The sequence below is a fragment of the Chrysemys picta genome, chromosome 6 (assembly GCF_011386835.1).
Source record: "Chrysemys picta bellii isolate R12L10 chromosome 6, ASM1138683v2, whole genome shotgun sequence".
Classification (NCBI taxonomy): Eukaryota; Metazoa; Chordata; order Testudines; family Emydidae; genus Chrysemys; species Chrysemys picta.
In genome coordinates this window covers 35,801,177-35,816,122 of record NC_088796.1, presented here as the reverse complement: position 1 = coordinate 35,816,122, position 14,946 = coordinate 35,801,177, and the positions used below count along the sequence as shown (strand labels likewise).

Here is a 14,946-nt window from a genome sequence, read left to right as displayed (position 1 = left end):
AGCATTTTATGTGGGGACACACACAATCGGCTGTATACAACCGATTTCAATAAAACCAGCTTCTATAAATTCGAACTAATTTCGTAGTGTAGACATACCCATAATGAGTAAGAATATCTAGCAGTATTACCATAATATATGCATACAAAAAAGTTTGTCTGCATTTTGTGATTTTTTTTTTTAGCATTTAGCATTTCTTTCTAAAGCTATGCGTAGAAGTTCCTGCTAGAATATGTTTTATACATTTATTTTTGCTCATTGCACGCAGATACCTAAAAGGGGATATGAAGGTGTTACCTGTCAGCTCTGTGTTCTTGGGGAACCAGGGTGCAGTACCCAGCCTATCTGACTCATGAAAGACCTCCCAAACCCACCTCCCCAGCCTCTGCTTGAACCAATACTAATCAGAAGACTTACAAAAATAAGTGAAAAGGCAGTGGGAGACACACCTAAACCCCTGGGATAAGGGTGACAGGATAGGACAGGGAGGCACCTCCCTTAGCATACAGAATGGAGAACAGAGATTCCAAGGCAAGAACCGCATGGAACTCTGGGACCAGAAAAGCAGGGAAGCACTGCATGATGGGGGATCTCTGATCCAGATGTTAATGAACCCATACCTGCACACACCCAGCTCAGTCATTATCAGACCAATTCTAGTAATAAATCCTTTATTGGTTCCAAAATACTGAAGCTCCCTAATTGCATTGTGAGCTCCCTCCAAGGAACACCGCCCATCGCCAGGAATGATCAGTTCCTATTGTCTAAAAAGCAACAAAGAGTCCTGTGGCACCTTTAAGACTAACAGATGTATTGGAGCATAAACTTTCGTGGGTGAATACCCACTTTGTCAGAAGCATGTCTTCCTATTGTCTAGCTGAACAAAACAACTTTGGTATACTCCCTTGAGCCATCAGTTTACACATAAACAAATCTAGTGTTCTCCCTTGAACCATTGTTGTTTCCCTACAAAACCCCCTACCTATGCTCAAGTCTTATGATGCCTGGATCCATTGGGACTTCATCTTCTCCTGATTGATCGTGCTGGGAGCTCTGCCTGTCTCCAGCACTCCGGACCCTCAGCTACCTCTACCACCTGGGACTCCCGTTCGATTCAAGCTTCACAGAGTGGCAAGAACCCAGCTCGCTCGCTCTCTAGGTATAGCCTTCTGACCCTGACTTGTGTGATCAGTTATAGTTTTCTAAACCTGACTTTTGTAATCAAATTTAAGTTAGATTAAATATTGTAACTGTTTTGTTTGTTTGGCTCCCCTTGTATGGTTATCACCTGGCAATAAATAACTTTCATGGTTAAGCTGGTTGCTTCTCTCTCTCTCTCTCCCCCCCCCCACCCCCCATTGTGGGTATTTTTTGGCTTCCCCATTCGCTCTGCAGTCACGCTCCTTGTACCTAAGCTAAAGGTCCCTGCAGCACCCAAAAATCCTGTGGGGTTTGCGCATGAAGTAGGTTACTACCAGAACAAGTGTAACATGAAAGTGAGGATAGGAACATGCTGAACCTGGGACATATGAGAGTGGCAGCTTGGAAGTGCTGTTCGACCCAGTCTGCTTTGTCCAGGGGCATATAAGGGTGGCAGATTGAAAGTGCTGCTCGACCCAACCTGCTAAGGCGTACTCTGTTCCGGTGTGGTGCCCATGGCATATGAGGGTGACAGCTTGGAAATGCTGCTAGACCCAGCCTACTGAGTCCATGGACATATAAGGGATCAGCTTGGGAGTGCGGATTAACCTGGTCCTCTCAGACACGCTCTGTTAATGGGTGTATGTTCGTTTGATTCTGGGGCTGGAAGAACCCAGCCCTGGGGAACCTAGGTCCTACACGATAGCTCCATTGGGAGGGAACTTGCAGGGGGGAGAAGTAGAGTTCCATATGAGAACACAAGTGACACAAGCAGTACATTGATAGAATTACAGACCTCCTCTCCCCCCACAGAATAACCCTAATAGATGAGCATACCCCAAAGTCACGGGCAAACTTGGTAAAGTGTGTGGGGAGGGAGAGTATGGATGTATTTGAATTAATCAGCAGCAAAAGGCTGCTGTAAGTTGGATCTGGGAGAACAGCAGGGGAAAACACACTGGTGGCATAAAGCCATCTGCATTTCCCACCACCAGTACTGTACTGAGCACAGTTTGGCCAGGCTATAGGATAGATGTGCTTATGTCTTGTAATAATTTTACATTCATTTTTATTAATCCCTTAATGTCAGGTAGTGGTTAGCTTAGGGGAGAGGGGTCCTTGTCTGCATTCCCTACTTGGCCACTGAGCTTCTGTGGCCTCTATGCCTCAGTTCACTCACACTTAAACAAAGTGACTTACCTTGTTCTTTCTATGGCTGTTATGAAAATTAATTAATGTGCATCTGTAAAGGCCTGCAGATGCAAGGTGCCAACAATGCAGGAATTATCAGTTACACAGAAGAAACTAAAGGTATTAAACCCATCACATAAAAAAACATTGTAAACGAGACATTGCAAGTCTGTGTGCAAGTACTAGACCAGGGGTCGGCAACCTTTCAGAAGTGGTGTGCCGAGTCTTCATTTATTCACTCTAAAGTTTCGCGTGCCAGTGATACATTTTAACATTTTTAGAAGGTCTCTTTCTATAAGTCTATAATATATAACTAAACTATTGTTGTAAGTAAAGTAAATAAGCTTTTTAAAATATTTAAATGAAGCTTCATTTAAAATTAAATTAAAATGAAGAGCTCCCCGGACCGGTGGCCAGGACCTGGGCAGTGTGAATGCCACTGCCATAGGTTGCCTACCCCTGTACTAGACAATAACTTTTGATCATGTACTCATTGTACTGGCTTTTTTTCCTGCTAGCTACTAGTCAGCTACTAACAAAGGGGGAGTGCTTGTGCCATCTGGTGGATACTAACCATCACAGGGACCTACTTTTACTGGGACTGAAAACCAACGGATTGTATTACAGACAAATTATTCTTTAAAATTCCACGTTACAGATACACTAGATCTCTTAGTGTTTATGTTTATATTAGCAGTAGTCAGCCTTTTGGAGCTGTGGAGTCACATGATCAATTCAAGGCATGGTTTACAAACACAAAGTGAGAGTGATGCTCTGACATTACAGTGCAAATTTGTATCAAAGTGAATTTGCCTAGTTGCAACACAACTAGGATGTAATCATAGTGTCGCAGCATCAAGACACCATGCCCTGAACATTTTGTTGTTCTCTGTAAACCCATTCAGCAGGTGTCCTCTCTTTCTTCTGGCTGCTGGGAAGGACAGATAATGTTTTCTTTCCCCTGCCTCTGCACACTTTCTGGCTGCTTGCAGGGATATGAGGGAATCACAGTAGATCTATGGGTTTGCACTGCACTGAATCATTAGATTCTGCTCTTCTGATCAGCACTGTGCCTAAGAACAGACAGTGTGAGTGAAAATGTGAAATGCTGATCAAATTGCTGGAGTGCAAGAGAACTGCATGTGGATCTGGAATCACAGATTAAACACCACTGGTGCAGATGTTGAAAATGTTGTCCATATATATTTTACACACACTATCAGAGAGCTGTGACTCCATATTATGCCCCTTTCTAATGTGCTATAAAATGCACAACCCCCACCTTTTTCTGACCTAAAATGCCTCATACTTAGTCATAATTTGCTGTCACATGCAATGGAGTCAAACAGGAGTAACTCTACTGAGACTGGGGTTCAGAGCCAGAGGAACAAAACTTTTTAGAAGTGTGTAAAAGACCCGGAGTGAGCACAAAGGTCGGGACTATTTAGTTTAGATAAGAGACAAACTAGAGAGGGGCATGATAGAGGGATACAAAATAGCAAATGGAGTAGAGCTGGTAAATCCTACCCACCCTCCTGTAATATACTGATTTCAATAGGGCTTCACATGGGCACACGATTCCTGCCCATGGGGCAGCCTGCAGGATCAGGGCCACAGAGGGCTTCTAGGACTTATATGGTGCTTAAGGCTCATTCTGGCCCTCTACACAAGGGTAAATTCCACTGTTAGTGCGGGAGTGAAGAGGATCGTGGCTCTCACCCAGCAAGTCACTGCCAAATTGACTTGTGTCCAAGACTACTCCCCATCTCAAAAACTGCCTTAACATAAATGGCATGGCTCTTGCACGAATATAATAGTTTCTAAACTATTTTAGTCAAACTTTCCCAGTGAGTGTATCACTATCACACAGCACTTGGTATCGGAAGAAGCTGCTGGTGAAGGAGAGCCTGAAGTAGGAACACCATAGGCCAGGTCCTGAAAGTTCACCAATGTTCAAATGCTGAATCAACCCCCTCTACGTTGCATGGGCCACATCACTGGTCCCAGCAACCATCTAGCTCTTAATCTATCCAGCCCCAGCTATGCTTAAAGGGGTCCTAATCAAAGTTAGATGATGTGAAGTAATGGTCCCTATAATCCTAATGTTATTCATGGAGACACTGTGAGCATTTGTTAACACTGAAAACATTCTACATAAACGCTAAGCATTATTACTGATATTATTGGCATTGTCCTGTTTTACATTTGTCCCATAATAGGTGTATGGGAGAGATGGCAAAAGAACACAGGACCGAGGAAATGGAGATCTATGCAGGAGGTGGCTAGATGACTAGTCCATGCAGTGCCCTAATTTAATTATAATGTGATATAAACACCCACCAAGACTGCACTGAAATTATCCAACTTTTTCTCAATTGGTAGCTTAAGTCACATTTTAACTCTGTCCTCTCTTTTCTGGAAATCAATGCAGTGAGTATACCATTATCTAGCCCTAACCAGAATGATCACTTTGAAAAGCAGGGATTCTATCCAGCATTATTACATGTTTCTGTTTACTAAAAAGCTCTCTGGAGTTTTTAGTCATATTTTGCCAGAGCCTGATTAGGAACTTTATTTCTAGTTTACTCCAGCGAGAGTGTACATTCTCTCACATAACTATGCTATTTTGAATGTTAACAGAACAGTTACACTGCATTTCCCATTTCATATATACCCACTAATCAAATAAAAGTAGCTCAGAGCTCACATAAAAAAATCCATAACCCAAATAATTGAACTTCACGACTGGATTGATACCAAAGCATTCTCCTGCACTGTTATAAAATGGGAATGGATTGCTCAGCAAGGTATCATCTGTTGGTAGTCACCGGTGGGGGGGGGGGGGGGGGGGGGAGGGGAAGTATGCAAATGTAATAAGGGTGCTTGCAGGAGTGTGCTGCTCTGGAGGAGAGCAAGTTAAACTATTCCACCTTGATTGGCTTGTAGTTAGCAATGCCTTAAGGGGAGGAAAAGGAATGACTCAAGCTTTTTGGCCAAGCTATTTTTCCAACAGCCAGCGCAGCTTAATATTTAGAAATAGGGGATGACATCAGTCTTTGGGGGGATGGGGAGGAAGGACAGTTTCTTCCACCTGATAGAAGGTGTAGCAATTAGGATCACATGTTTAACAAGAGATGCATAGCCTATATTTTTATATTTCATAAAATATATTTGTAAAAGGTATGTACTGTTCTGGCATGCCCCTTTGCAGCCTGGGGTGGCACTGTGTGAGGCCCAATTTAATTTCTCTCCAATAGCGTGCCCATAAGTCAACTTTAAAGGCAAGGAGATGCTAAAAACAAGCTAACAAAATAGCATATTCCCAGAGACTTTATTTAATGGAAGAAGCAATTGTAACCACAGTTCATAAAACCCTCACCTCAGGACCATGGTTCAGAGCTCCCAAACTAAGTCCTCAAAACAAAATCACTGAGGCTAGTCCCTGGGAGCCTGAGAGAGACAGAGAGCAAAATCACCACCCATATCAGCCTGCATAGCATCTCTCTTCCACAGCTCACTCTTCAGCAGCAGTCTCTCACTGACTGGCCTTGGAGCGATAGAGAATAAGATGGAGAATATCTTATTGCCCTTATATAAATCCATGGTACACCCACATCTTGAAAACTGCGTACAGATCTGGTCATCTCATCTAAAAAAAAGATATACTGGCATTAGAAAAGCTTCAGAGAAGGGCAACTAAAATGATTAGGGGTTTGGAACAGGTCCCATATGTTTAAAGAGGCTAGAACTTTTCAGCTTGGAAAAGAGGAGACTAAGGGGGGATATGATAGAGGTATATAAAATCATGAGTGGTGTGGAGAAAGTGAATAAGGAAAAGTTATTTACTTGTTCCCATAATATAAGAACTAGGGGCCACCAAATAAAATTAATGGGCAGCAGGTTTAAATCAAATAAAAGGAAGTTCTTCTTCACACAGCACACAGTCAACCTGTGGAACTCCTTGCCTGAGGAGGTTGTGAAGGCTAGGACTATAACAGGGTTTAAAAGAGAACTAGATAAATTCATGGAGGTGAAGTCCATTAATGGCTATTAGCCAGGATGGGTAAGGAATGGTGTCCCTAGCCTCTGTTTGTCAGAGGGTGGAGATGGATGGCAGGAGAGGGATCACTTGATCATTACCTGTTAGGTTCACTCCCTCTGGGACATCTGGCATTGGTCACTGTCGGTAGACAGGATACTGGGCTGGATGGACCTTTGGTCTGACCCAGAATGGCCATTCTTATGTTCATCCTTTTCAGTCCCCTGCCCAGTCATCTATCAGGCTTTTAATTCTCCCCAGGTGGGTCTAACGCAAACACCTGTTCCCTTCTCAGCTGCATCTGACTAGTGAACTGGCTAGCTGGCCCCAGTTCCTTAAAAGGCAGGCCACCTTGTTACAATATTGCATCTATTAAGAGAATGTGATAACAAGACATTTTAAATATTACAAAATTGGCCAATCTTCCTAATGTTTAATATATATAATATATTGCATTATATTATAGTATAGGGTAGCAGGGCCCAATGCCCTGCTACCTTATACTATAATATAATGCAATATATTATATAAGACAGAGCACTGGACTGGGATTTAGACATCTTGTAATCTATTCCAGCTCTATCATTTATATACTGTATGAGCTTGGGCAAAACACTTCATCTCTCTGTCCCTTTGCTTGTCTCTCTATTTAGACGCAAAGCTCCTTGGGGCAAAGACTGTCACTTACAAACACTGGGGCCCTAATCTTGACTGCGGCCTCTAAGCACTGCTGCAATAACAACAATAATTACACACCAAGAAATTTGTATATGGTTGCCAAGTCAAGCACACAAGAATTAGGAAATGCCAGAACTTAGATTGCCTGTGTAACCTTAATTCAGATCCCTTGGGCATATGCATTATGAGAGTATTTTTAATTACATGATTTCCTCAGAACCCTATGGAGTGCGAGCATGCTCAATGAGGACAGAATCTTCAGAGATTTTAACTGCTAAAAATCAAAGTGTTTACTGAGCATGTGCAAACTGTGATTTTTCATTGATTTATGATTTGGCCAAATCTGGGCAGATTTTCAGAGGAAGGCAAAAGGCACATCTCTGAAACAAAGCCCACCACCCCCTTGCCAAATTTTGAATCCTTGCGCCAAAGCCTGGGGGAAAATAAACCTGCTCAAAGAAAAGGTTTCCAGAATGTTTTAACAGAAGCAAAACAACATTTTCTCTAACCTTGATCTTTGAAACAACTAAAGCAGCTAAAATCCCCACCAAAAAAAAAAAAATGCAGTCCATGGCCAACACCTGGTATGTAGAATTTCAGACCAAATGATTAAAGTCTGGCAAAGTTATAAGCAACTGAAAACTGAGTCTTATATTAGGAAGTGTCAGGCAAGCTTAATAATAAGGGCTGTCTCAGCCCTGCCTCTAGTAAGTACATGACACTATAGCAGCATTAGTGTTCTACACAAGAGAGCCGAAAACAACTTTTCCTATTGCCTTGCACCATGCATAGCTGTTGAAATCTGAGCTAGTGGGTCTAGTCAGAATCAGCCACTCACACTCCTTCAGGGGTAACTGACTACAGAAGATGAAACACATTGGAGAATCAGAGCTGCTAGACCTATATACACACACGAGCACTTTGCCCCCCTAAGGAGGCTTAGAGAGGGGGTTCACCATGAAAAAAATTCTCACTCCAGCAGCAATCAGGTAGCAAGTACATCAGGCCAACGTGGGTTCTCTTTCTTATCCTGTCAGCAGGTATTTCTCTCACACCTGTCATTGTTCTAATGGTCAAATCAGTATTGCCCCTTTTTAAATGCATCTTCTCCCAGCAGACTTCACTTACCCACTGACATTCAAAGACCTTTGTTTTTGCCGAGCCAGCAATAAAGCAAACATTAACCACTTAAGTTCCAGCCCACTTACTGCTGTGGAATTTGAGGATGTAGATCAATAGTTCATTGAAGGGATTTAAGTATGAAAACTATACCTTATACTCATCCTGTTGTTCTTAGCACATTCTGTATATAAAATCCCAAAGATCTGTATTTCAAAACTTCTTCCTTAAAGTCATACTTTGGCAAATCATAGTATTAATTGCACCTCCATCCTGTGTGGAATTCTCTACAGGATGGGGCTCCGAATTAAAGGGACTTGTGTTTTGTGGTGTTCTGAATTTACAAAAGGCACAATGTTTTCTTTTTATGTCCGGGTACCTACTGTCTATTCTCTCTGCCAGTCTGAAAGGTCTGGCAAATACATATTTAAAAGGCAAATTCATTGTATCTTAAGCTTTCCTCTACCTCTCATGAGCACACTTAAATAAAGAGGCCTCATAAGCTACCAGTCAATGCCTGCACAAAGCCCATTCTTAAGTCAGAAAAGAAGCCAGGTCCAAAAGATGCCCCTCAGAAATTAGCATCCTGAACAGCCGTTGGGCATTTAAAACACAGCTTTTTGGAAGAAAATTAATTGCCCCTATTCAAAAGCTGAAACAACATGAAATATCCAAAGGCTTCAGCTATTAATAAGACAGTTTCTTTAGGGCAGCTATAAGCTCTAACCTGAACCCATTACACCTCCTCTTACAGGCTTTTATTTGCCCAAGCCTATTGCACAAAAAAAGTTCCTCTTCCCTCCTCCCCCCTTTTCCACACAATCAGTGTTTGGGAAGGAGGCAGAAACATGTTCAGGATCAAAAGTGTCCCCCCCCCAGCCTTTAGCTTCCCCAGGGAACACAAATCTACCTGCCTCCCTTAATGCATTTACAGCTTAAAGCTTTGCAGGGCTGTTAAGTAAGAGAAGGATCCACTGGTGTTAAAGATTCAGCATTCCCATTGACTTTAATAGGAACAGAATCTAACTCTCATTAGGTTCCTTACAGGTTTCAGAGTAGCAGCCGTGTTAGTCTGTATCCGCAAAAAGAAGAAGTATTTGTTAGTCTCTAAGGTGCCACAAGTACTCCTGTTCTTCTTTTTTAGGTTCCTTACAGTTAACCTAATGCATGTAATTATCAAGTACTATACTAACGCCAAGTATTCAGTTAGTGTCTGTATATACCTACTCTCCTTAGCAACTGTGAATGCATATCACTTACCTTTCACTACTCAGGGCAGATGGGTGTCCTTACTTCCTAAGTTCTTTATGCAGAGAGAAGAGTAAGTGATTGCAATTCAGAGGAACAGGTTCAATTATCCTACTGAGACCAATAATATGCTAGTGGCTACTGCTGATAGGGTAGAAGCTGTCTGAATAGGAGCACAAGCTGCAGCCTACACAACAGTGAACCAATGGGATGGGGTTTTGCCAACAGATCCTCCTATTGGGAGATGTGGGGGAGGTTGGTGGACAGGCTCATGCTGAGACTCAGCTGCCTTTAAATATGGCTGAAGCTCATCCCTCTTCTCACTTCTCCAGTAGCAGTAACTATGAAAACATCTTTCTGGGAGTTATTAACCTGCTTTGTCTGTTAATAGCTATGGCTGATGAAGAGATTGCTGCTCTAGTTGTGGACAATGGCTCTGGTATGTGCAAGGCTGGGTTTGCTGGGGATGATGCTCCCTGTGCTGTCTTCCCCGCTGTTGTGGGGTGCCCTAGGCACCAGGGTGTGATGATAGGGATGGGCTAGAAGGACAGCTATGTTGGGGATGAAGCCCAAAGTAAGTGGGGCATCCTGATGCTGAAATACCCTATTGAACATGGCATTGTTACTAACTGGGATGATATGGAGAAGATTTGGCACCACACCTTCTACAATGAGCTGCGGGTGGCCCCTGAGGAACACCCAATATTGCTTAGTGAGGCTCCCCTCAATCCTAAGGCTAACAAGGAGAAGATGATTCAGATCATGTTTGAGACCTTCAACACACCAGCCATGTACGTGGCTATCCAGGCTGTGCTATCCCTCTATGCCTCTGGCCGCACCACAGGCATTGTGATGGACTCTGGTGATGGGGTTACCCACGCAGTCCCCATCTATGAGGGCTATGCCCTGCCCCATCCTATTCTCTGGCTGGACCTTTCCAGCCGGGATCTAACTGACTATCTCATGAAAATCCTGACAGAGAGGCTACAGCTTCACCACCACGGCTGAGAGGGAGATTGTGCGTGACATCCGGGAGAAGCTGTGTTATGTTGCCTTGGATTTTGAGCAGGAAATGGCCATATCTGCCACTTCCTCCTCACTAGAGAAGACCTACGAACTACCTGATGAGCAGGTAATCACCTTGGGCAATGAGAGGTTCCGCTGCCCTGAGGCCCTTTTCCAGCCAGCCTTCCTGGGCATGGAATCCTGTGGCATCCATGAGACCAACTTCAACTCTATCATGAAATGTGATGTGGACATCCGCAAGGACCTGTATGCTAATTCGGTGCTGTCCAGGGGCAGTACCATGTACCCAGGCATTGCTCTCCGGATGCAGAAAGAGAGTGCTTCCCTGGCACCAAGCACCATGAAAATCAAAATCATCGCCCCTCCTGACCGTAAATACTCTGTCTGGATTGGTGGCTCCATCCTGGCGCCTCTCTCTCCACTTTCCAACAAATGTGGATCAGCAAACTGGAGTATGATGAGTCTGGGCCATCCATTGTTCACCGCAAATGTTTCTAAAGGGACTTCCCATCAGACAACTGCATGAGAAAAATCATATCAAGCTATATTAATTCTCCTCTTTAAGGGCTCTCCTCTTAGAAGACCTAGTATCCAGTGCTACAAACTCATTTCCTTTACTTCATCAAAGAAAACAGCTTAATTGTTTGCTATTAATTTTAGAGCAGTGACTAACTCTGATAGTAAAAAGTTATATCTGGTAGAGATCTTCTTTTGTGATGCTTGTGTGAATTATGCTACTATCTTCTTTGGAGAACTTTGAACTGCACTCATGGATCAAAGCTAACATGTAAGGGTCAAAATAACTGAATTCAATGCTGAATAGTCTTACAGAGGTTATCAGCCTGTAAACAAGCACTTGTTTGGGTCCCAGAACATCTGGGTTTTTATAGATAAATGCCTAAGTGGCAAGATAATGGGTTAATGTTGCATATTTGGAGATGCTAAACATGGGTTTGCTTTTATTTTACTTTTTTTAATACTTCTGAACTATAGTTCAGAACACTGATCTTAGCTTTGACCACTAGAACAAATCAATTCCCTATCTACTGTAGCAAAAATGTCTAATTCCTAAACACCATTATACAAAAAAAATTGTAAACTGATTCTCAAGTGTGCATAATAAAAAGGCTAATCTCTAATGGTGGTCAAGAACACTTCTTTCAGAGTAGAAAGACTAGCACTTTCTTACAAGACACAAGCAGCTATATAATGGAAGGACTTTTCAATCTTTGAGAGTGGAGTTTTGCAAGTCCTTCCATAAAGCAAATGCAGCTGGACTCTATTAAATCACTTAATTATCATAGAATACCCACTTACTGCATTAAAATGTAGTTCTAAGCTTTTAAAGATCAGAGCTTGAAATGGTTCTTAGTACATTTTTAAAGGACAACAGACTGTCGTAAGGGTTTGACCTATTTAAGAACTAGCCCATTCTTCTGCAGAGAAACTGTTTAAAGAATAAGCAGAATCCTGGCACTGAAATTTCAGTTCCTTTATTGCTGGAAGGGTGGGTAGCATCCCTAACATGCTACTCTTCTTTAGGACACACAAGAATGTCTCCTAGCTCTTCCACTGTAGGGAAATTGATACCCATTCATTTCTGAATTGCTTCCAAATATTAAATATCAGATCCATAAACTAATTCTCCTTGCTACTTCATACAGTAGCTAAAACAATCTCTACCTTTTTGTAGGTACAGATCCTTCAGCCCAGCTGACTCTTAGCAAAGGGGAGATGTTCACTATGACTTACCATCATACTTAAACCAAACAGTCATTAGCGTTTCAAAGAAAGACGTGGCAATGGGGTGCTGGTACGTGAGAAGGGAGGGCTTCTACCATGACTTACCAATGTCACTTTAAAAAAAATAAACTTGGTACACTAACTAAAACTAGCTGCTTGCGTAACTCCCCCTGCTGCGTGGAACCCATTTGGGTATTGAAAGAAAATCAAGCAGGTGGGTCATGTTCCAGCTATTTCTCTCTCTCACACACCCACATATTGCTCATATGCTTGAGAAGGGTGTTTATTTAGTCCCTGTCATGCAACTATTTCTACAAGATGGACACCTGTGCTTGCATGGAGCTCTATTGACTTCTCCTATGGAGTCAGTTGTAGTATTGCAACATTGATAACAAACCATGCATATATTTCTTATGTATTTCAAACTACCAGTCCTGCTCCCACTAACTTAGTTTAAATACCTTATTTCAGCTGTCCAACCTGTGGGTTATTGATAACTGCTAGGGAGAGTCACTTTAAAAAAATGTGTTTGACCAAAAAAGGCCTCTTTTCAAAACAAACTTCTTGTAAAATAAAAATATGTAGCTATACCTATCTCATAGAACTGGAAGGGACCCTGAAGGGTCATTGAGTCCAGGCCCCTGCCTTCACTAGCAGCACCAATTTTGCCCCAGATCCCTAAGTGGCCCCCTCAAGGATTGAACTCTCAACCCTGGGTTTAGCAGGCCAATGCTCAAACCACTGAGCTATCCCTCCCCCCTTTGTAAAAAAAAAAGCTTTCTGGTGAAACCAAAAATTGAATCTGCCTTTCTCTTCATTTCTTTCTGCAATAGAAATGTTGGGTTAGTTGGTTGTGATTTTTTTACCACTTTGCCTCTATGTAACTCTTCAAAACTTCCTTGCTTTGGGCAAGGCAAAATAGAAATCTGCCACTCTTTAAAAGTTGGAGGGCTTGAGAAATTTTGAGTAGCAAAAAGTAGAGCCACCAGTCACTTTGGTGCAGTGGGTCGCAAATGTGAGAAAATTAGAAGCCACAAATTCAAAACACTGGGGGAGGAGGAGTAGTCACTCAACTTCAAGAAAACAAAGGGGTTCCATTTCAAATCCTCTGGTATGAAAATATTCTGGGGCTTAAGCTTTTTGTGAAACTGCCTTTTGCTTTTGAGTGGCTCTAGTAACAATGTCCCTTGCCTTGACATTCAACCCTCGTCCCAGTACTGCAGATCCCTCTTCCCACCAAGAGTAGAGGATATGAACAAAAAAGGTTTTAAAACCTCAGTAGAAGCAATATTCTGGACTATTTGCTTGATGTGAAAACTTTCCCCTTATTAAACACAGACCTAGCCTTGCTCTCTGATCGAGGCTGCTTCATCATGGTTAAACACTACATGCTATCTCAATTCAATAGAGCTGGCTAGAACACTTTCTAAAAAAAAAATCGCCATTGAAAAAAGGGCTTAAAAAAAAAACTGAAAATCCTTGAAAAACTTTTAGGGTTTTAAACTTTCGTTTGTCCCCTTTCTGTCAGTCTTTCTTCCCCCTCCCTTTCCAAAAAAAAAAAAAAAAACCCGGGGGGGGGCGGGGCTAGAATGGAAGAGGGAAGGAACTGTGTTTAAATTGGTCTTTTAAACTTTACAAAAAAAACTAATCTTTTCTCTGAAACGTGCAGAATAAAAATGACAGTTTTTTCCACAGGTTTCACATTTTTTGAGCAGATCTAAGCCTACTCTACACACTTTTAGGGCACTAACATTTGGGGGGCGGCGGCCGGATCTTCGGCCACCCCAGTCGGCAGCGGCATTTCGAGGGTGGGACCTTCCACCGCCTCTGTTGGGGGCGGCATTTCGGGGGCAGGACCTTCCGCTGCCTAGGGCGGCAAAAAAGCTGGCGGCACTCCTGTGCCTTATAGTAGTATACCTTATTCCTCTTCCTTTAAAGTAGATATACCAGTATAAGGCACTTTATACCAATTCAAGTGCATCCCCACAAGTAGCGGGAGAGAGGTTGAATTGCTGTAACTATAGCAGCATAGTTAAAGCACTAAATTTTTTGTGTGTAGATAAGCTCCTAGTCTTGCTTAATATCCTCAAAGTTCCAAGGAAAATGTGAGTCTCATGCTTGGAAACAAATATTTGGCTGACCAAAATTATTTTTGTGTTTATATTTCCAATGTTGAGTTCAAAGAAGCACTTTTCCCCACCTCTAAAATGATAATGCCTACCTAACAAGAATGTGAGTATTTATGGCTGAGATCCCCTGAAGACTGCCTGGATCTCCTCTGATGAGAGGCCCTATATGATCTGCAGTTCTACCACCTTGTGGGATTTTATGGGCTTCCACCACAAGCTAAGGGGCATGAGTGCTTAGGTGGGAGACCTCCAAGGAATATCCAGATGTTGCAGGAAGCAATAGGAATGGTGATTCAGCACTGAAGCTACCTTCCCTCCCTTCTGCTGGTGGTGCCATCTTACAGAGCAGGTATAAAACAGGACCTGCTCGCCTGTGGCCAATAAATAAACCATGGCACTCTGCCATCCTGAAAAAAATGTAAACTGGGTAACTGCTTCCCTAAAATTTTCCCTTATTTTTGACTGCATACATTTTTTCTATTTGCTTTCCAGGACTTATGTACCTCAACTGAGTCCCCAGAGATGTGCACATGTTTGAATACTGGTATGTATCACATAACTAAAATTTCATATTTTGATGCAGAGTCCAGAAACCAGTTACTTTTATATTGCTACATTTATGATGGTATCTGT

General features: G+C 42.4%; 2 protein-coding genes across 1 annotated transcript; one reads left to right on the top strand and one right to left on the bottom strand.

Moving 5' to 3' along the window:
* Positions 1–14,946, bottom strand: part of LOC135984249 (uncharacterized) — a 210,953-nt gene that overhangs the window by 108,716 nt on the left and 87,291 nt on the right.
* ACTBL2 (actin beta like 2) lies at positions 9,643–10,939 on the top strand. Its single transcript, XM_024109421.2, is given in 3 exon segments — positions 9,643–10,398; positions 10,400–10,847; positions 10,850–10,939. Coding segments are annotated over 3 exon segments (1,224 nt in total). The 5' UTR covers positions 9,643–9,712.